This window comes from Lontra canadensis, unplaced genomic scaffold, assembly GCF_010015895.1.
Source record: "Lontra canadensis isolate GAN:19392208 unplaced genomic scaffold, GSC_riverotter_1.0 scaffold38, whole genome shotgun sequence".
Lineage (NCBI taxonomy): Eukaryota > Metazoa > Chordata > Mammalia > Carnivora > Mustelidae > Lontra > Lontra canadensis.
In genome coordinates, this window is record NW_022631032.1 from 17,881,747 (window position 1) to 17,904,593 (window position 22,847).

A 22,847-nucleotide genomic window follows, 5' to 3' on the forward strand; every position below is an offset into this window, starting at 1 on the left:
CAGTGCCCAGCCTAAATGTCATCTCTTCCAGGAAGCCTGTTCTGATCTTTTCCAAAGTCATCTTTCTCTAACCTTCCTTAGCTGTTCATCTCTACCTCAATTACAATTTTATACTTTCTATTTTCAGGTGTATGTCTTTCCATGATGAGACTGTAACTCCTAGAGGACACCACAATTTCTGGGCTCACTTTCTGCCCATTCCCACCCTCTAGTATATGGCAGGCAAGCAATAAATATTTGTTGAATGAATGTATTTGAGAAGCCCACATAGATTCATCTAAATTTTAAGTTTTTTATTGAGAAGCCGTCAAGTTTTTAAAGAAAGGTTAAAAACTCGTTGGAATATTAATTAGACATTAAAAGAGAAAGAAGTTTACATATAAAAAAGAAAGACACTTGATTCATTGCATTAAAAAACTTTATTTCATTTAAAAGGTCCAATATAAGCCAAATTAAACCCCAAATTGACAGCTATACTTAGAGCTCCTGAACTAAATGGCACTGTTTGAGTTGAGTGTCTTGTTAAAGGAGGTCATTTGCTATTACCACCATTTCCCCCAAAGTAGTTCTAGAACAGAAGCTGGTATTATAATACACATCAGATATTTCAGATGTCATCTTTCATGCAGAAGTTAAAAAAGCAAACAGGCTTTTCTGTTCTGTTTGAGTATAAAAACCACTACAGAACAGGGCCTGAATGCTTTTGACATACAAGGTGTAACTATAAAGGAACTTACTGTGCTGCTGTGTTCATTCACTGAAGTTGTCCATGTACGTACTCCAACAATACTAGAGCTGTTCAAATACTATTTGGACCAGTAGTTTGGGATTTCCCTTCATTAGGTGCAGACCAAAGGAAGTGGCTGATCAAGCTGGGGATAGACTATCACAAAATGCGATCACAAAGCAATGAAACAGACTTCCTAGTGGGCAAGCGATTGAAAGAACCACCTCACAAATATTTTCAGTAATAGCATCATTTACATAAAGTGATGCAAGATTTAAGTTCTGCCATGTGTGAGGATAAGTTAAAAACAGTTTGTTACTTTATAGCTACACCTTGGATTTCATTAGATGGGTAAATCTGCGTTTAATGAGTCCTTCTGGAAATCACTTCAGCAGGTAAGTCAAACAGCCTGTAAAAGAGAAGACATGGCAGAGGGCGTGAGATTCATCCTTCCAACGTTTTCGCGTTCTCTTGGAGGACAGAGACCCGGGCCCAAGGACAGAAGTTACCGGGAGGGAGGCTTCAACTCCATCTAAGGAAGACCTTTCTAACAGTTAGAGCTGCTCAACAACTGAATGGACTGCTTGGTGAGGTAGAGTCACTGGAAGTATTCAAGGTGGAAAGATCACCCTTGTAGAAGGGACTCCTGCATTTGTTAAGAGGTTAGACTGGATGAACCTCAGGTCTCTTTCAATTCTGAGATTCTAGAAAATTCCCTCAGGGAATTCAGAAGAGAATTCCTAAAAGGAAAGAGAAAGCACACATATGTATACTTTTAGAATCCTCGAGTTTTTTTTTTTTTTTTTCAAAAGGTACAATAGAAAATGTAGTCCACTGTCTTTAAAATGCAAATTCACCTTCCTACCACTAATAATTAGGAAGGGTCCATTATGACTTCTTTATATTATAAAGAAAAGATGGAGGATTACATTTATAATTTCTGTAAATATTTTAGAAAAAATGCTTAAAATCTAGTAGTCAATGCCCTAGAAACTTTATAGATTTTTAGGTAATATGCACAGATACAAATACATTATTCATTAAATACAACTCACATCTGTGTTTTATTATACTCTAAAATATACAGGAATCTTGATGTACTGAAAGAGTGCAAGTAAATACAGTATACAAGCAGTCACTATTTCTATGTACATGCTCATTAATTCTTCAAAAACCCCACAAAATTATCAAATAGATCAAAATACTGTTCTGTGTTTTCACACTTTATATTCAGAAAAACCAGCTGAAATTTACAATGTCATAAAGTTTCCAGTTTCACAATACAAAAAGGATAAAATGAAATTGGGTATCATTTTGTGAAAATTTATGGAACTTTATCCAGATCTGTAAGACCCCCTACATATGTGAAATCATTCTTACTGGGAAAGTGACAGTTACAGTAAAAGCAGAACCTTATAAATTGTCATTTAAAAGCCTAAACATCAGCCTTTCTCTATTATTTGAAAGGCAATTTTCCAATTCAGCAGGCAATTGCTTCTTTCCCCAAGTAGTAGCTTGTTTAAATCTGAATAGGACCCAATACAGAAATGCCTTCCAAGAGACCGATAATGTTAACTTATCAATAATAAGGGATTTTTTTTTCCTTTTTGATTATTCACTAATCAATGAAAACAAAAATCCCCCAATCCATTGTGGAGGCACAGAAGTTAACATAAGTGATGAAGGTGTATCATCCAAAGTAGCAAGGTCAAAAACTCCATTCCCCAGGACCACTTAAGCTGCAACAGGGTGAAAATAATCCATTTTTTGATTTCATGAAATTTTCTTCTTCTAGGAAATTCTTTACATTTTCAAACAAAAATAGTTCAATTTTAAACCTAAACCATTCAAAACTGGGCAACGATGGCCTGACCTCAATATATCTCATGTCTACATCACAAGTATTTTCACCCTGACTGCACTCAGTCAGCTGGTTTTTAATTCTAATATTATAAAAGTTGGAATTTTTAAATTTTTATGTAAAAGAAAAAATGTAAAAATACATCTCCTTTCTCTCATGGTTTAATACAGTATTCGAAGGCTTTCAGATGTTTTCTTTAAAAAAAAAAATCAACATTTAAAACCAAATCTCAGCTTCATTTTTCAGAAATATTAAAGTTTGGTTTAGATAATGTCTCATTTCACCTATTCTGGTTTCCACAAAATGGCATTCTATTAAAAACTTTTAAGTTACTTGGTCCTTTGGCAATCTGCTGTGCACATAATGCCTACTATATCAAACTTTTATTGCCCTTAAATTTAGTTGTAGTTTTACTGGTAAAATTTAAATCTAGTGTTCTTATCTCTTCTTTTACAATAGTGTTGCTTGTGTAAGCAGATTAGGGTGCACAGTGTCCCAAATTATTCCTGGCACTGCAAAACCAAATTAAACAATTCCACAAAGTAACTTGATATCAAAGTGTTTTTCTCTGGTCAAGTCTATTTCAAGATTCTAGAAGTTTCTTTTGCAAAACTTGCCTTTAAAATTCTTCTTCCTAACGTCATCACATTTCTCTTATTTGCTCACTCTGCGATCTTCCCTCTTAGGTTGCATTTATAGGTGAATCATAAAGTGCCTTTTTCCTGAAAAAGCACAATCAGAAGCGTTAGTGTCCGAACTCCTCACTCAGACCTCTGGCTCGGCTGCTTAGTAGGTCTCGGAATCAGAGTCATTGAGCTCGTCCACATTGGTGTATAAGTACTCCTGTTCTCCACCAATGTTGTTGAAACTGCAATAGGAGCTAGGTTCATTCCTCATGATGGGCAAGGCTTCAAAGCTGACTGTTTTTGAGGTGTTGGTGTAACGGTTAATGGCGTTGAAAGTCAGGGATGATAAAGGGCTACTTGACGAGACAGGCATCATGGTGGCCAAAATGAGAGCGAGGCAATCAGCCACATCCTTGTTGGGGGCACAGGCCAAAGCTGGGGTATAGCCTAGAATTAAAAATAAAATTTCAGTAATTAAACATCAGGAGATAAGAAAATAAGCCTAAATAAGCCTAATGGCCTGTAGTTCTAGATAGTTTAAATTACTTGGCTTATGATAAATTGGTTTAATAGAATGATTCAGAAATTTCCATTCAGTAGAAAAGAGTAAAGTCCTAGAAATTTAGGGTGGATATGTGTGTGTTTGTGTGTATGATGAAAAGGAAAAGGAAAGGAAAGAAAAGGAAATTGAGGCCCAGAGATGGATGATTTCTCCAAAATCTCAAAACTTATCCATAACCACCTAAATTCACAGAAGATAGAGAACGAGAATTAAACAAACAAAGAAACAAAAACCCTTAGACTGATCAAGCTTGCTTCAGAGTGGTGAAAAGAATCTTAGTAATTTGTAGTTATACTTAGTGCTTACATACTGAGAAATCTAAATGTGTACAGATTCATGAAGAAGCACTGAGCAGGTGCTCAAAGATGTGTGTTCAATGAATGGAATACTTGGCTGCTGATCGACTTTTCTCTTAGGGGCACAGAACACTGAAGAAAAACAGGAGATAAACGGGTAAACTTTAAAAACTCCTAAGTCAAAACCAATGTTTCAACTCTTCCTTTCTTTTAGAAGATGGACTTTAACCTTAAGGCAATACAAAGTATCAACAAACTGAGTAAGTTAATATTTGGTACCCTGGCTGGTACAAGATCCTGTCTTGAAAATGAAGTGAGAGAGAAGATGGTGAGAGCACACCAAATGATGCCAAGTTTACATTACCCCACATGGAACTCTAGCAGCAAATGTCTTCAAGTTTATTTGTTTATTTATTTAAGATTTTATTTATTTGACACAGAGAGAGATCACAAGCAGGCAGAGCAGCAAAGGGAGGGGGAGAAGCAGGCTCCCTGCTGAGCAAAGAGCCCCATGCAGGGCTCGATCCCAGGACCCTGAGATCATGACCTAAGCCAAAGGCAGAGGCTTAACCCACTGAGCCACCCACGCAACCCAAATGTCTTAAAGTTTTAATTTACAGCTTCATTTTCTGTTATACATCTGGACAGTTTTCCCTATTCATATATATACAAATGCTTTAGCTTTCATACTCATATATGTACAGTTGACCCTTGAACAATGTGGGGGCAAAGGGAAAGGCTAGGGGCATGAACCCGTGCATAGTCGAAAATCTGCATAATTTTTGACTCCCCAAAACTTAACTACTAACAGCCTACAGTCAACTGGAAGCCTTACCAATAACCTAAAACAGTTAAATTAACATTTATTTTGTATGTTATATGTATTCTTATAATAAAGTAAGCTAGAGAAAAGAAAGTCATAAGAAAGAGGAAAATACATTTATAGTACTGTAAAAAATCCATGTTATTAAATGACCCATGTAGTTCAAACCTGTGTTGTTCAAGGGTCAATTGTATATATTTTACAATTTTTATTTATATATTTTATTATTTATACACTTTATATAAAATATGTAAATGTATTTACATATTTTATAATTTTTTTAAATAGCTAAATGTTTTATCAAAAAATAAACAGGGGCACCTGGGTGGCTCAGTGGGTTAAGCCTCTGCCTTTAGCTCAGGTCATGATCTCAGGATCCTGGGATCTAGCCCCACATCGGGCTCTCTGCTCAACAGGGAGTCTGCTTCTGCCTCTCTCTCTCTCTGCCTGCCTCTCTGCCTACTTGTGCTCTCTATCAAATAAATAAAATCTTAAACAAACAAACAAACAAACATTAATGTAGCCACTATCCAGATTAAGAAAGAGAGTATTACCAGCAAACCAGGAGCTCCACATGTCCCTTCACTACCCCTTTTCTCTTCCATAAAGGTAATTACTATCCTGAATTATGTGGTAATCATGGCTGTGCTTTTCGTTTGTTATATTCATAAATGCTATAGTTTAGTTCTGACTTTTTCTGAACTGAATATAAACGGAATCATATAGTATATATTATTTTATATCTGACTTCTTTCACTTAACATTATGTCTGTGAGATTTATCCATGTTATTGTATATAACTATAGTCAATTTATTTTCATTGTTTATACATTCCATTATTGTGATTATACCATGGTTTAGTTATCCATTCTAGCTACTGGACATTTGGCTGTTTCCTATTCTCCTATATATTTTTATCCATGCTGTATTAGCCTTGAGAAGGAAGAAATATTTTTTTCCCTTCAAAACTCTCCCCCTTTTTAAGGGTCAAAGGGAACAACTAATGCTCCTGCAAACTTGGCAGGAGTGACTGAAGGGTGTGCATTTTTTTTTTTTTTTGTATTTTAAACATTTTATTTATTTATTTGACAGACAGAGATCACAAGTAGGCAGAGAGGCAGGCAGAGAGAGGTGGGAAGCAGGATCCCTGCCGAGCAGAGAGGCCGATGTGGGACTCGATCCCAGGACCCCGGGATCATGACCCGAGCCGAAGGCAGAGGCCCAACCCACTGAGTCACCCAGGCGCCCCGGGTGTGCATTTTAAAATTAAACCCTGTTTACTCAAAATGAAAGAGCTCTTTCAAGAGTTGTTCTGTAAGTCTGAGGGTGCCTGCTAGACTGCAGAACAGGCAGGCAGAACAACCCTTTAGACAGGCCACGATGCCTTGGATCAGAGTTAAGGGTGGAGGGGGGAGAAGAGTATCTCAGAAGTGTTCTACAGTTGGAATATGACAAAAAGCAGGCTCCTCTCCTCTGCATGGAGTTGACAGGGTCAGCTAAAGAGAAAAGTAAGAGAAGCAAACTGCCTCAGGATGAGGGTCTAATCTATCCCATGCAAGTATAAAATATTTTGCTTCCTCCAGAAAATCCATGGAAATATATTGCTATGACTTGTCAACTCTGGGTCCTGATTACTATTTCACATTGCAAAGTGTGTTAGAAGATACCCAGGTGGTCACAGATGACCTTCATTGTCATCTGTTATATTATCCCTTTTGTTTATTTATAAGGAAAAAAATATAAAAAATATTAAAAATGATCAACAAAGATCTGAATACTAGCTAATGATTCAGAGTCTCATTATGTGGCCAAACATATAAAGTTAGCATTTTAGGCTGCTCATTTTACTCTCTATATAGAGAGTATTTCCAGAGTAGCTGTACTTCCAGAAATCGATTTACTGAAAATGAAAATTTCTTTTAAAGCTCTGTAGTCTGAACTTACAGGTGATATCATTCACTTCTTTGGATCTCATGACTATACATACTTATGATTCCCAAATCTTTATGTGCAACCTAGATTTTGCTTTTGGTCTCTAGATCCGTATGTCCCATTATCCACTTGGGAGCTTCCACTGAAATTTTCTCAAGCCCCCGTATGAATCTAGCTCTTACTCCTACTTTCTAGTCTTAAACATGGCACTCCCATCCACACAGCACTCCAAGCCAGGAGGTATGAGGTATTCATCTCCAGTGCCTCTACCTTAATTCTGGTTACCAACTTCTCTCACCTGCAAATGTTAATTTGTTTTTCCATTCTAATCTTGCTCTCTCCTTCAGACTAACTGCTAATTTCCCAGTGCACAGATCCTTTGCCACTTTATCTAAGAGGCTCTGGCACAACTCCAATATTTACTGTGTCTTGTGCTCTATCTCTAAATATGTCACTCTCTCTGCTTAGAAAGCTCTCTCCCCACTTTCTTACTTGTCCTTTGGATTTCGGCTTACAGGTCCCCCTTTTTTTTGGGGGGGGGGATGCCTTCCCTGATCCTGTAAGAAAGACTTCGAACACTCTCTTACCTATTCTCACAGCATTTTAAGTTTACTCCAAATGAACCACTTTCAGTGCATTGTAACAGCCTGTTTATACTCACCATTTAAAGTAGCCAGTCTTACTCTATACATCCTATCTTCAGAACAGAGCACAGTGCCTGGCACAATCATTCACCCAGTAAATAATCACTCATCATGTCCAGGAACTCTCCTAAGCACTTAGAATATAACAGTAATGCAACTGATACAGACTCCCTGGCACTGTGGAGCTTCTATTCATTCTAGTGGGGGAGACACACAATTGACATAATAAAAAATTAAATTATATAAAAATAGATATATAAATTATATATAATACAATATAATGTATATTTATATATTATATTATATATAAAATATATATATTTATATAATATATACATATATAATATATACATATATAATTTATAAAATTATATATAAATAGATATATAAATATATCTATTTGAAGATAAGCTTTATGGAAAAAAAGAAAGCAGAAAGAAAAGAGCAGGATGACAAGGACTGAGAATGCTGTGGCAGAGGTCTATAACAGGTGTAGTATAAATTGGTTCACCACAGGCTTCACTAAGAAGATAAAACTTGAGTAAAGATTTGAAACAGTTAAGGAATTTACTCAAAGACTTGCTTGAGGACAGAGTGTTCCAGTCAGAGAAAGTAGCCAGGATAAAGATCACAATGCACATAGATCCCTGGTGTGTAGGGGCTGGCATGACAGAATGGAGAGAAGAAAGAGTAGGAGATGAGGTTAGAGAGGAAATAGGGCAGTGGACTAATCACGAAGGGCCTTGAAGATCACTGTAAGTTAAGTGAGTTTCAAATGAGTAGTATCTTGTCACATATTTTGAAAGGATCCAGGCCAGGGTGGTAAGCATAGAAAAGGTGGAACTACTGGAGGTAGATCAGTAGTATATGAAGGATTGTACACTGGGTATGAGAAAGAGGAGTCAAGAACTCCAGGTTTTCATCCTGAACAATTACAAGGATGGGAACTGTCATCAACTGAGATCAGGAAGCTGTGGGGAGAACAGGGTTGGCAGGGAAAGGAGAAGAGTCAATTCAATTCTGGACAAGTTGGGTTTGAGCTGTTTATTAGATACCCACATAGTACTGTCAATTAGGCAGCTGGATCTGCAAATGGATCACATCTCTATAGAGACTGAGAGGTCTGGGCTGGAGATATAAATCCAGAAATTCTCAGCATGTACGTTGTATCAAAGAACCAAAGGACTGAATATAGATAGGGAAAGCAAAAAACCAAGGACCAAGTCCCAGAGCCCTCCAATATTAAGAAGTTAGGGAGAAACTTCACAAAAGAAACTGAGAAGGAATAACTAGTAACACCGGGTGAAAAACAAACAAGTGTTAAGTCCTAAAAGCCAAGTAAACAAAGTTTAATGAAGAAAAAAGTATATAACTGAAACTCTAATGTTGCATGTTAATTATGCCTCAATTAAAAAATTATAAAATAAAAAAACAAATTTCAGTCCCAGGGAATCTGGCTACTTAATCCAAACATCAAAACAGCAAAGTTACAAACCCTCACCCAGTTATCAGTTGAAGGAACCAGGTATTTATGAATGAAGGCAGACTAGGTTCACCTACAGGAGGATATTGTAATCAAACCAAATGACTCTCCCTCTTACCCCAACCTAAAGTGATCTGTACCTATTTATCCATTTAATAGTATGCAGCATAAAGGAAAATATGGAGATTATTTGGGGGAAATATTGAACACTTGCTATGGCAGACTGCAACCTTCACATCCCTAGGTACTCCCTTATTCCTGTATATTTTAAATTCTATATTAAAACCCTTATTCCTGTAAAAAAAAAAAATGAATTAATCAATTGTGCCAAATTCTGCTAAGTCAGGTACAATGAAAACTTAAGAAATGACTCAATATTGTGGAGATCATTGGTGATCTTGAGGACAGTGTACCAGTGTGGTGGGGGCAAAGAAGTGGTGGTAGCAAAGATCTGACTCGGTGAGGGGTCTCAGAAGAGAATAAAAGAGGGGAAGGCGGCAGCACAGCCGCCTCAAGTCAACACTTGAGTAACTGTGCTGCAAAGGGGTACAGTTTTGCAGTACTTGTGGAATAGTTAGATTAATGGGAGGTTGTTTTTTTTTTTAAGATTTTATTTAAGAGAGAGAGAGCGCATAAACCAAAGGGAGGGGCAGAGGGAGAAGCAGACTCCCCGATGAACAGGAAGCTCGATCCCAGGACCCCAAGATCATGACCTGAGCCGACGGCCCCCGACTGAGCCATCCAGGTGCCCCTTATATAGAAGATTTTTTAAGATGAGGGAAATAATGTTTATATACACATGGGAATAATCTAGGAAGGGTCCTACAAAAAGTCCTTATTGCTCATTCCTTGTTAGTATTGTGGTGAGTATCCCTACCTGTCAAAAAGTCCTTATTACAGGACACAGTGAAGAATTGCTAAAGTGACAGTCTCAAGTAGGCTTAAGGGGATGGGGATAGGATCTAGTGAATAGTAGGAACATTAACTTGATTTATTTTTTTAAACAAAGTGTTACTTTTTTTTTTTTTTTAAGATTTTATTTATTTATTTGTCACAGAGAGAAAGATAACACAAGTAGGGGGAGTAGCAGGCAGAGGGAGAAGCAGGCTCCCCACCAAGCAAGGAGCCTGATGCAGGACTTGATCCCAGGACCTTGGGATCATGACCTGAACCCAAGGCAGATGCTTAACCAACTGAGCCACCCAGGCACCCTTGAAGATTAACTTTAGATAAGAACCTGGCTCTTAAGGGCCTTGGTAAGTATTTGCTGACCAAACAAATTCTCTGAATACTAAGATGAATGAAGGTGGTAACATTAAACCAGGTAGTAAAATTCAGAAGTTTATCTCTTACACAGACATCTTATTTTTCTTGCCCTTATTCCCTTTGCCACATGGTACTATTCAATATTAATTTCAGCTCTCCTCTTTAACCAACACAAAATATCCACATTTATTTCACTTCAAATATGAATAGAAAAATAAAACCTTCAGTAAAATATAGGTTAAGGAAAAATACAGAACTACTTACCATTTTCATCTACTGCAAGCACACTTGCTCCTTTCCCCAAAAGTTCCTGAACCACCATTGTCAGCCCATTTCGGGCAGCAACATGCAGAGGTCTGGGGGAAAAAAACAATACATGTGTACACACACACAGGTATGTGGCCCTGAGTACGTACACACACACGCACGCTTTCTTTTGCAATTCTGGTTGTTGAAGGGCATTTTTGCTAAGTTGTGATGACCCAGAAATATAAAATTGAGGAACCCAATCCTAACAGCAATACAGATGGGAATGGGGGACAACAAAATCAAAGTGCACAGTGTGCTGCCAAACCCTCCAACGTGCATAAGCATAGCACTGTCCCCTGCCCCCAGAGCCATCTATCTTTACCAATACCTTTTGTTTGTTTCCTTAAGAAGGTTTTACTAAATAAACTGCATTCTTAAGTTGTTTTAAAAAATGATGTTGGCAAATACATATAATAGAATATACAATAAAACCCACTAAATGAAATAGTATAAATTTCAATTTCAATTTTTTCAAAAATTTACAGGTTCTGTGGCTAGTTTTTGGACCCTCAAGAGATCTGACATGTGAATGGGAACCAGTATTATAATTTATTTATTTTTAAACCAAGACTCAACGTAAAATAGCAAATGGAAATTGCAAGAGAAAAATGGGAGACTCTGATCTAAGATCTAAGGGGTCACTTGAAAGACAGCTGCTCACATTAAGAACTTGATTCTTTCTGAAATCTCTCTAGTTTACAGATACATGTCAAGCTTTTTACCTCATTTATTGCTGGGGTCAAATAACATTATTCTAGTTGACTTTCATAAAACAGGTTTACACCAGACTGAAAATACTCACGTTTGCAAGGCTGCATTGGTTGCATTGATGAGGTTTCTATCTGTTATCTTTTCCAGTATTAACAAGGCACTAGTTTCATGACCCTAAAATTATGGCAAATAACTCTTAAAAACTTAGTTATCATTAAAGATAAATATATAAAATCAATAAACCTCAACTCTTGTCTATACGATATGTACATCACCATATACATGCCATAGATTTTTTTGGCTAACAATGCCTTGAATATTTGTCTGAATGTGTTGGTGGAATAGGGCTGGGGAGAGGACAGGAATATTTAAGACTGGAGAAATTACCTTTAGACTTACACTCCAAAACTTACTTGGCCCACTGGAGACTTTGATATATCATGGTGCCTAACAGGAGAGTAATTTCTGCCCCCCTCAAGAAATCTGATGCCAGTGATCAGTACAGAGGTTTCGATCTCTAGCTCTGTTCACTTCAGTGAAGTAGGAAAGCTTCACTAAGTTTGGGGAAAATGCCACTGTTAATATAAACAATGAAAACATACCCTTAAAATGTGTACCTACCTTGCTGCAAGCCAAATGGAGGGCGGTGTTTTTACTGTTATCTTGTAAAGTCAGATCTGCACTAGCACTGCTAACCAGCATCTCTGGCAGGAAAAATTACATCAAGTCTTATATTTATGAACACATATCTTAGATTACTAATAAACTCACTGTAGAGAAATAAAGATACAAAACAACAATATCCCTCTAGTGAAAGTTTAAGAAAAATACTGTAACCTAAAATATACACACTGTATCATCAGGTTATCCTGTGTAAGTCACAGACACAATGGCAACATTTATGCTGTGAGAGCTTACTAAATTTCAAATAATGCCTTAAACACTCTGGATTTATACTCTCACAATAACCCTACAAAGGAGGCACTGTTACTTTCCTAAACTTCAAAAATGAAAAAATTGAGTCATAAGGTCACTTAATTGGTAGAACTAGGACTCGTATGCTGTCCATCTAACTCCAGAGCCAGGGTCTTTACCATTATCCTACACTGCCTTGCTATAGTAAGACTGTTTAATCAGCAAGGGCAAATGAAAACATTTTGGCCCTAGAAAAAAATGTGGGTTGAAAGCATGCTAAAGGTTTTAAATCTCAGGAGATAACTGTGGCAAATTTGACAGAGTCAGAAGGCTTGGGATCTAAGTTTTCCATAAGTTAAATACACATAAGCAATACAGTATTATAGCATTAGAATAATACAAGCCTTAACCAGTGTCTTTACCAACTGTATTTGTCTGTCCATTTTCTGCGGCCATCATGAGAGGTGTTTTCCCAGAAGAGTCTATAGAATTAACTTGAGCATTATGGCTGAGAAGCAGCTGTAAACACTCTACATGGTCTGTGAAGGCAGCCGCATGAAGAGGGGTTCTGTAATACAAAGAAAAAGGAAGATTTCACTAAATCTGTTTGTCTCATAGTCTAGAAAAAATTATTCCTGAATTTATGACAAGTAATTTCCAAGGGTTTACATATTAGGCTATAAAATCATTGCCTCGATACAAATAGGCTTAATGGAGCTTAATAATTTCTGCCAGAGTAACTGGTATTTGTTAATATAAAAGGCCCTTAATTAAACTAGTACAACATAAAATTGCTAAACAAAATTACATCACTACGGAAATTTTAGAAGAAATAAATCCTGACCCAATACTGCCACCTGTTACAACTGGTGGGCTCTTCTCCAGCCTTTATTTATATTTAGAAAACTGTTAAATTTATTAATAATCATCTTTGGTAACAAACATACCTTTAAGAAAAGGAGAGGGAATCTTACATTTTACAAGTTTTAAAGAGGAAGACTGGCTAAAAATCATAATAAAAAAGCTTTTTATAATGAGAATTATATATATTGCATATAAATATTACATTTATAATTATGTAATTTATAATACATTATAAACATTAAGATTTTATGACAATTTATACTTCCAAATATAAAAATCAACTTTTACTTAATAATGGGTTCTCTGTTAATTCTTCCACACTACTCTAGTAGTTAAATTTTTTTTCCTATTGCAAGTCAAGCTATTTCCTATGTAGTTGAATTCCTACCTTCCTTTTGAATCTGTGGCGTTCACGATGCTGGCACCTAAAGTATCAATTAACATTTCAGCAGCACCTTCGTTGTCATTTATCCTGTGTAAGGTAACAAAGTTATCACTCTCACAGCAATGGTGTATTTCTTATATAGTCAAAGCAAATCTGATTCACCTGCCTTTACTTACACAGCACAATGCAAAGGACTGAAAGCATTTCCTTCCATTTTCTGGAAAACTTCCTGTTCTAAAAGAAGTTCTACACATGTCTCATGACCTAAATTAGTAAATGAGAATCAGATATTAAAATCCAAAAAAGATAATTGCCCAAATATACCCACATATCCCTAACACAAGAAAAAACTTCACGTGGATTAAAAATAACTGAGCTCACTGAATACATTAAACATCACATCTCTAGGAGTTTTAAAATCCAAATTACGACCTCAAGACCTGAAATTCAGAAGCTTCTTGTAATTTTATAGCAGTTTATTACTGACACAACAAATATTCGTTTTGTGGGGAAAAAATTTGCTCTATTCTTTTTATGATGACCAGTTAAAGATACTGCCATTTTTTTTTTTTTAAGATTTTATTTATTTACTTGACACAGTTATCACAAGTAGTAAGAGAGGCAGGCAGAGGGAGAGGAGGAAGCAGGCTCCCTGCTGAGCAGAGAGCCTGATGCAGGGCTAGATTCCAGGACTCTGGGATCATGACTTGAGCTGAAGGCAGAGGCTTTAACCCACTGAGCCACCCAGGCACCCCTATTTAGTCATTTTTTAAAAAAGTCCTAAATAGCCTAATATAACTTTATATAGCATAATTAACTTCAAAATGTTAAGTATTTTGATTTTAGTAATGAGCTAATGATAAAATCTCAAATACTACAGTAGTGTCTGAGGGAAAAAGTACAAGTCTCTGTCCCCACCGCCATCTCCAGTTCCACTTTCTAGATTGTAACCACTATTACCTAAACTGTTTCAAGAAATTTCTAGGCATATATAACTGCATGCACATAAACATGTACTACTTCCTTTTAAAATTTTTATGAAAAATTTTAATTCTGCAACTTGCTTTTCACTTAATATAAATAGTACATATCCCTCTATAATAACATATATAGAAATCTTATTTTTGAATCTTTGGAAAAACTTCACAGCATTAAAGTATATCATAAGTTATTTTAATTTCTAATTATGTATTTTGAGGTGACTGCTAGTTTGCATCTGTTATATAACCAAACATGCTGTAATGAAATCTTCCAGTACTTTATTTTTAAAATTTTTTTAGATTTTACTTATTTATTTTTGTGAGTGTACCCAAGTGGTAGGGGGAGCCCGAGGGAAAGGCAGACTCCCCTCCCCACTCTGAGCCTGCTAGAAGCATGACCTGAAGGTAGGTACTTAACCCACTGAGCCACCCAGGCTCCCTCCAGTATTGTTTTTTTTTTTTAAGTATTTTTGTAGGATAATTTCCTAGAAATGGTATTGCTGGGTTGAAGGACAAGTATAGATTACTGATAGATAGGCCCACAGTTTTTATTTATTTATTTTTAAAGATTTTATTTATCTGGCGGGGGGGGGGGGGAAGGAGAGCACTCCTGCACGTGTGAATAACTCAGGGGGAGGAGTAGAGGGAGAGGGGAAGAAAGAATCTCAAGCAAACTCTGGACTGAGTGTGGAGCCAGATACGGGGCTGATCCCACAGCCTTGATATACCATGACCTGAGTCGAAATCAAGAGTCACTCAACCAAATGAACCAGTCAGATTCCCAGGCCCACAGTTTTTGAAGACAGGGAAAAACCTAAACCTCAGATTTTCTTTACTTAATTTTTAAAGCAAGGATTTTAGTTAAAATCCAATTGCTATAATAATTGTTGCAAATGAAATGTTGCATCATTTATTTCATTAGTAATTTGGAACCTATTTTAGGAATAAATTAGATTCTTATACAGGCTATTTGTTTATTTCTATGACTCAGTATTTGTCTAACAAAGTGATGCTAGATTTATTTTTTTTAGTTACTCTATCATTCTCAAATAATATCTCAACTTAATTTTTATCCTATAATTTTTTTTACCAGGAAAAAAGTAAGTTTTAGGAAACCTGTAACTGTTTCCTCTTATGTTAGTTATTTTCTCTAATCCTATGGTTCCCAACTGGAGCAATTTTGCCTTTCAGGAGACATTCAGCCATGTCTGGAGGAATGTTTGCTCATCACAACTGGGCATGGGGTAAGAGGGTGCTACTCTCATTTACCGGGTAGAGGTTAGCGAGGTTGCTAAACACCTTCCATCCACCAGCAGTCCCTCACAACAAAGAATTTTTGCCAAAATGGCAATAGTGCTGAGGCTGAGAAGACTTGCTTTAACTCTTTCTCCAAATATCAACTCATTACAAAGAAGTAACCATGGGAAGTTGTCCAGTACAGATTTAAGAGTTTCCTATCACCCTAGAATAGCAGTTCTCAAGGTGTGAGTCTGGGGAACCACGGGGTATGGTTGCAAACTACCCTTTTCTTAAATTAGCCAGTAAAGAAATTTGCCAACCTTCTCACTAAAATTGTTTTTTGTTTTGAAAAGAAGTTATTATTTATAAAAATATTATTTATATTAATAATTAATGAATTTATTATTTTATTATTTTAAAATTTTTAAAAAAGATTTTATTTTATTTGACAGAGATCACAAGCAGGCAGAGAGGCAGGCAGAGAGAGAGGAAGGGAAGCAAGCTCCCTGCCGAGCAGAGAGCCCGATGTGGGGCTCGATCCCAGGATCCTGGGATCATGAACTGAGCCAAAGGGAGTGGCTTAACCCACTGAGCCACCCAGGCGCCCCTGAATTTATTATTTTAAAGTAAATTAATAAATGTCCTTAAATTTTTCAGTTCTCATTTCCAATATAGTAAGTATTGATGGCTCTAACTCCCAGATCATGAGACTGAAAGGTCTGAGAATTACTGAGTAGACTGTATACTGCAAAAAGAGAGTTCTGGGCTACTGATTACCTCCAGCAATCGTATCAAGCTGAAAACTTTGTGTCCTCGTTTATGAAAGGATGATACAACTGGTCTCTTCATGTTTCAGAGGGATATTCCAAGGACACTTAGAACTTCAAAAACATTTATTAATTTTTAAAAGAAACAAAGGGATAATACAAGTACTCTTAAGTTCTGTGATTGAATGACTATATAAACTGAAAATCTGGAATTTAAATGTAGTATGTATAACCAATTCTTTTCTAAAACTTTGTCATCATTTCATTTTGAGACAAAGGTTGTTTTCTGGTTTGTTAGAGTGCTTCCAATTTTGTTTTTAGCCATGGAATAATTACTAGTGTAAGTAAAACCATTTTACATATTCTACTCTCAGAATGCCAAATTATGAAACAGACTTTTGACTATAAATATGGTATTAATTTTAGACTGCTTGTATAGCCAACACACATCTAATTTCTTTCAGCTCAATTCAGAATGCACAAATTTGCTACAGTCTGAAAATTAAGACACATCTGCTATGATCTTTAAATGGCAACCAAGCATGTAGTTCATGCAAAATTTTGTCTGTTTTGTCTCTTGTACACAAGGTGCTTAGAGAATCTAAATTTAGCAGTAACAGAGTAGGAATTCACTTTAGGGAAACAGTGCTCTCCATAAAGACCTGAAAAGAAATGTCATAATAGTAACTCTCCGAAGGGCAGTTACAAGAGCAGTTTATTTACAACTAAATGCCCTGCCAGAGTAAAGACAGCTTATTTTGTGATTTTTCCAATGGTTAATTCTCACTGATATATTAAAAAAGAAAAAAAGAACCAAGCAATACAAATCTGCTTCAAAACAGTTTCATTTCTTGGGATGCCTGGGTGGCTTAGTCAGCTAAGCATCCAACTCTTGATTTCAGCTCAGGTCATGATCTCAGGGTTGTGAGACTGAGCCCCACAAAGGCTCTGTGATGGGCATAGAGCCAGCTCAAGATTCTCTCTCCCTCTGCTACTCTCCAGCCCTCTCTAAAAACAAAAACAAAAAAACAAAACAAAAAAAAACCCTAGTTTCATTTCTTAAATAAAACTCACATCTGTTGTATGGTAAAACTCACATCTGTATTGTTTCCTTACAATATTAGATGGTTTTGGTTTTCCTCATACTTGCAAAATGTTGTTATATTATAAAAACAAATCAAATTCCAATGGCAAAATATAGTTATCTTTTAAAATTCAGGACTAGTCTTTGGCCATTTCACTATATTCATTAAATACCAATTTTACTGAGTATAAAAGAAAAAAGAGAAGTTGAAATCCAAAGGTTTTAATCTTCAAAACTGTTCTGGCTTAGGATCTAAGGTAGTAAAAATGAAACAGACTAAACTGAGCTTGTGAATTAGCAATACATTTAACTATTCAAGTTTTGATGGTACCAACAAAATGGTACCAGAGACGGTACTCAGAGATGATGGATGCCCAATAGTCATCACAGAACAATACTCAAGAAGAGACAAAAACTTTCTCACAGCAAAAGATTAGAACTCTCAATTCTGGCACAAGGATTAATATGAAAATTTCAAATACTGCATTTTAGAAAATACTTATAAAATATTTAATTAACTATAATTTTGCAAGATTCAGGTTTCTCCCCTTTCACTGTGACTCAACATTATCTGTCAAGATTTCTCTAGTAAAAGAACCATGAAGGAGCACATTACAAGAAGGGAGAAACCTCAACTCTCTGGTAAGGCAGTCAGCTGGATTTTAAAACAGATACTATACTTATTTTTTAAGTAAGTCAATATTTATATCAAGAGGTAATTCATATTTTCTTAATATTTTGAGGGAAAGTTACTAGAATTGTGAACTACCTTTTCAGGTATGCTCTCAAAACTAAGAGTAATCTAAACGCTACAATGAAATTCAAAACAAATTAAAAATTCCCTCATATCCCTGCTAAAGCCCTAATCCCAAACTTCTGATAGAGTTGATGTTTACAATGTACATAATGTACCCTAGCATTTTCTAACATGATCAAATCTGTGGCCCTATGCAAGGAAAAAATCATTATCTCTCAACATGCCTCCTCACTTAAATTACCTTAATTAGTGACATTTCATAAGCCAAACTTCACTTTGAACATTTAAACCTTAAACAGCTTTATACTTCTCTGAGTGACTGTCAGTGAGCCCACCTATAAAAGGACTGACTGGCTGTGAGCTTCTAGGAAGCCAAAGGTCAGTATGTTCTGATCGTGTAGCAAAGTTAACTTAACCATAAAAGCTTCTAAGTTTCTACGTCTGTGATCTGCTAAGATTTTATTCCCTTAAAATGTGGAGCATACGTGTTACTGTTGCTAGAAGGATCTATCTTGCAATGTACTCAGAACACATATACAGATTTCAGTTTAGAATGTGATACATTTTTATTTTTTGCTACCTTTCTCCCCCAATACAAGTACACTTAGAAAGTAAAAGAACAAAATCAAACTATGAGCATATTATATATATAAAGGACATTGTAAATATTAATAGAAGTATGTTAAAAATGCAAAAATACCTGTTGAAGCAAAGATCTAAGAAAAATTTCAAACTTAATGATGAGTTTATATCAAAAGATCTTTGGCTTTACCATGACAAGTGACAGGAGTAAGCTTACAACTACATAGGTATAGTATTTCTATGTTCCTACTGATTTCACAGTTGCCTAATAAATATTCATGAATATCATAGTGTGTTATAGTTTGTTGTCTCTGTTTGGTACATTAACAGGCATTTAATGTAGATTTATAACTATATACTCAACCGTTGTAGCAGGCCCAGTGAAGTGCTGTATATCCATGATTGTCTGCTATGGCTGGGTTTGCATCTACAGATGCTGCTGACTGCAAAAGGGCTCCAAGAACACCAATGTGTCCACAGGCAGCTGACAAGTGAATAGGTGTCCGGCCCCTGCTATCTCGAAATAAGCACTTAGCACCATGTTGAAGTAATGCATCTACACATTCTTCATGGCCTGTAACTGCCTGAAAGAAAAAGTATTTGTAGGTATTTGAATATATTATCTTGGGTACTATGTGCCAATTTAAAAAAATTTTTAAAGTCTGTATTCCCCATATTTGTCCATCAATCAAAACATTTATCATTTTTTTTAGTAATTGTTTTTATTGAAAAAGGCTTAAAAATTCATGTAAAGCAGTAACTTTGTCAAAACACAAGTATTATGAAAAACAGGAATAAAGGAACTTATAAATCAGTAAAAAAAAATGAAGGCAAAAGAGGTGAATGGTTGCAAAGGGGAAAAGACAAAAATGTGTAAGAAAATAGTTGTAATAATGAGAAAAAGTAAAATGGACATTAAGACTACTCAAGGTTTTGGGGTTTTAAAATTTTCTTCCAACACTGTTTCCTAAATTAAGTTGTTTTGTAGCTGTTTAAAATTAGTGATCCAAAACTATTTAGTAAAAATCTGATGAAGAAAAATAAACACAGCCTAGTTTAGTTTTAGGGAAAATGAGATCCTAAGAAATTTTTGATTAAAGGCAATGGGAACATTTTTGCTTACCCCTCTATGCAATGCTGTCCTTCCCCATTTATCTTTGGCATCTACATTTGCTCCTTTGTTCAGCAGTGAGTAAACACAGTCCGTGTGCCCATTGAGAACAGACAGCATCAGAGGAGTCCTGGGCAACAACAGGAATAGGTTCAGTGTTAAGCACATAAGACTCCACTCCACGAAAAACAATTAAACAGTGTGTTGGCCTGTTTTCTAAACATGCCGTTTTGTGATGCAAATTTAAAGTATACTTAGATGAGAAAACTATACTTGATGCTATTCAGTTAACATATTATGATAGACTTACTAAAACGGGCAAAAGCATGAAGATCAACACACATCTTATTATTATTTTTAAAAATTTTATTTATTTATTTGACAGGCAGAGATTACAAGCAGGCGGGGCGGGGGGGGGGGGGGGGGGGTGAGGGGGAAGCAGGCTCCCTGCTGAGCAGAGAGTCTGATGCGGGGCTCAATCCCAGGACTCTGAGACCATGAGTTGAGCCAAAGGCAGAGGCTTTAACACACTGAGCCACCCAGGCGCCCCTCAACACACATCTTAAAAATAATTTAAAAATCATTAGAACTTACTGTCCATTTCCATCTTGAATGTCTACTGCATTCTGTGGTTCTGCATTTCCTATTAGTAGCCGCAAGCACTCTGAATGGCCATTTGTTGCTGTAGAGTGATATTTTAAAATTTCAGTAATTACAATAGTAAAACAGAATTTCCATCTTAGGGCATATTTTCTAGATGTACCTGTGAGATCCTATCACTGAATTTACTAGTCAAAGAAAAAAAAGTTTAGATACAAAGGAGGTTTCTATTGCTTTTGTTGGTGAAACTGAATAGATTTAAATCCCTCATGGTAAAATACGGCCATAGCCATCCCTCACCATCTGCCCTGCCAACAAAATGCTCATTTTATTTGGTGCTTTCATGGTAGCCAACTGTGATCAAGGGGAGGCACCCTGCCTTTAGCCAAGGGATGAAACTGTGATTAGATCAAGTTCATCACAACTACATTCTTTGCCAATGACTGGTTTCAAGATGAGTCTTGGTCTAGTCTGACCACTGAGATTCTAAGAAGTCTGAGGGCTTCTGGGAAATATTTTTATCTCTGATAATGACAAGTTCTTCTTTTCCTGATTTTTGATGTGAATCCTGTAAAGAAGCAGTAGCTATTCTGTGCCATGACTGCAAAGGCAAGAGAATAGAGAGCTCTGGCACCACTGCTGAATCAATCAATCCCGGAGCTGACTATACCTCTGAACATTTTGTGAGAGGATAAACACTTGTCACTTAAGCCACTTTTTAGTTGGGTACTATGAAAGTATTCCAATGGATACATCTATAATCAAAGAAGAAACCATCTATTTAAAGACTGTATTTATATGTCTAAACATAAAATGGGCAACGGTATAAAACAGAAGTAGCTTAGAGAAAACAGCAATCTTTTTTTTTTGGGGGGGGTTTATTTATTTATTTGAGAGAAGATAGACAAACAGAGATAGTGAGAGATAGCACGAGTGGAGGAGAGGGAGAAGCAGGCTCCCCACTGAGCAGGGAGCCCAATGCAAGGCTCAATCCTAGGACCCTGGGATCATGCCTGGAGCTGAAGACAGATGTTTAACCAACTGAGCCATCCAGGCATTCCAAAACAGTAAGCTTTTAAGGTAAGCAAAATTCAGGTCTTTCCCATAATACAGTAAAATTTGAAGTTTAAATATATAAGTCACATAATGATGCAAAAAGAAGTATCTATCACTGTTCTTCCTAATTAAAAGACAAATTTAATGAAAGAAAGCTAGGTGCCCTAATATTCTACAGTACCTTCTAATACCTATATTAAATTCTAATAGTTATTAATTAAGACTTACGGTACAAAATCATTCCATATCTATATGCTACACTCTGCTAGCAGCTCTCAATGTAATCACTAACAGCTGACACTGAAGCATTTCACTTGGGGATGCATCAGGGAAATTGTTTGGCCTGCCACTTCTTTAATGGACTCACTTACACTTGGTTCATAGTAGCTCCTGAGAAGTTTTTTTTGTTTTATAAGTTCAATACTTAAAACATCAAGCATAACATCACTGTAGGAGAAAACTGGTTCCCTTTTGGAAAAAAAAAATTGCAATGTCCTCCTCATGACTTATGACTAAGGTGCTCTTTAACAATCTCCACATTTGAAAGGTATCTACAGAACCAGGTCTGCATTTATTAAAAAGGTAGGCACCAATAATAGCCTGTAGCTTTTTCAGTGGATAGGATATATAGACTATCTGACATTGGTTAGCCACTTCTGAGGGACTGGCTAGTGTCTTGTTTCAATATTTATCAATTAAGAGTGCAAACCACTCCATGAAAGCTTTAAATCAGCTCTGCAAATGATCTGTGCTTACAACACAAAAATTATTAAGTTGCAGAATGGTATATAAACATTTTTTTCTAGAATAATAGAAAAGGATGGCATTTTGACTTCTTAATTCTTAGCATATAGCAGTTTATTTATACACATTTTTAAAAATTTTTTAAAAAAGATTTTATTTATTTATTTGACAGACAGAGATTACAAGTAGGCAGAGAGGCAAGCAGAGAGAGAGGGGGAAGCAGGCTCCCCGCTGAACAGAGAGCCCGATGTAGGGCTCAATCCCAGGACCCTGAGATCATGACCTGAGCCGAAAGCAGAGGCCTAACCCACTGAGCCACTGAGGCACCCCATATATACACATTTATTAGGAATTTTAATCCACTTAAAATTTTTTCCATTTTTGAGCCCTGCTTGAATATCTGATAATTTCTGAAAGACTGCTATGGAGCAATAGTGGGTGTTACCGAGAGTCTTCAAAAATGCAACTGTCCTAAAGGACTAGAAGTAAAGTCCAAGACCCACGTTAAAATGTGTCCTTGGGA

General features: G+C 36.3%; 1 protein-coding gene across 11 annotated transcripts in view; it reads right to left on the reverse strand.

Moving 5' to 3' along the window:
* Positions 1-403: 403 nt before the first annotated feature.
* Positions 404-22,847, reverse strand: part of ANKRD28 (ankyrin repeat domain 28) — a 202,071-nt gene continuing 179,627 nt past the window's right edge. For 10 of the 11 annotated variants that reach the window (XM_032869753.1, XM_032869748.1, XM_032869752.1 and 7 more), the window contains 10 exons: positions 20,519-20,606; positions 19,937-20,054; positions 19,178-19,397; positions 13,581-13,668; positions 13,408-13,491; positions 12,578-12,723; positions 11,862-11,944; positions 11,332-11,414; positions 10,485-10,576; positions 404-3,661 (listed from right to left, as the gene is read on the reverse strand). In XM_032869753.1, the coding sequence (XP_032725644.1) occupies positions 3,375-3,661; positions 10,485-10,576; positions 11,332-11,414; positions 11,862-11,944; positions 12,578-12,723; positions 13,408-13,491; positions 13,581-13,668; positions 19,178-19,397; positions 19,937-20,054; positions 20,519-20,606 (1,289 nt within the window). In that variant the 3' untranslated portion in view covers positions 404-3,374. Of the gene's footprint in view, positions 3,662-10,484; positions 10,577-11,327; positions 11,415-11,861; positions 11,945-12,577; positions 12,724-13,407; positions 13,492-13,580; positions 13,669-19,177; positions 19,398-19,936; positions 20,055-20,518; positions 20,607-22,847 lie in introns of those variants that run through there. The other variant, XM_032869758.1, reaches the window with a different exon arrangement.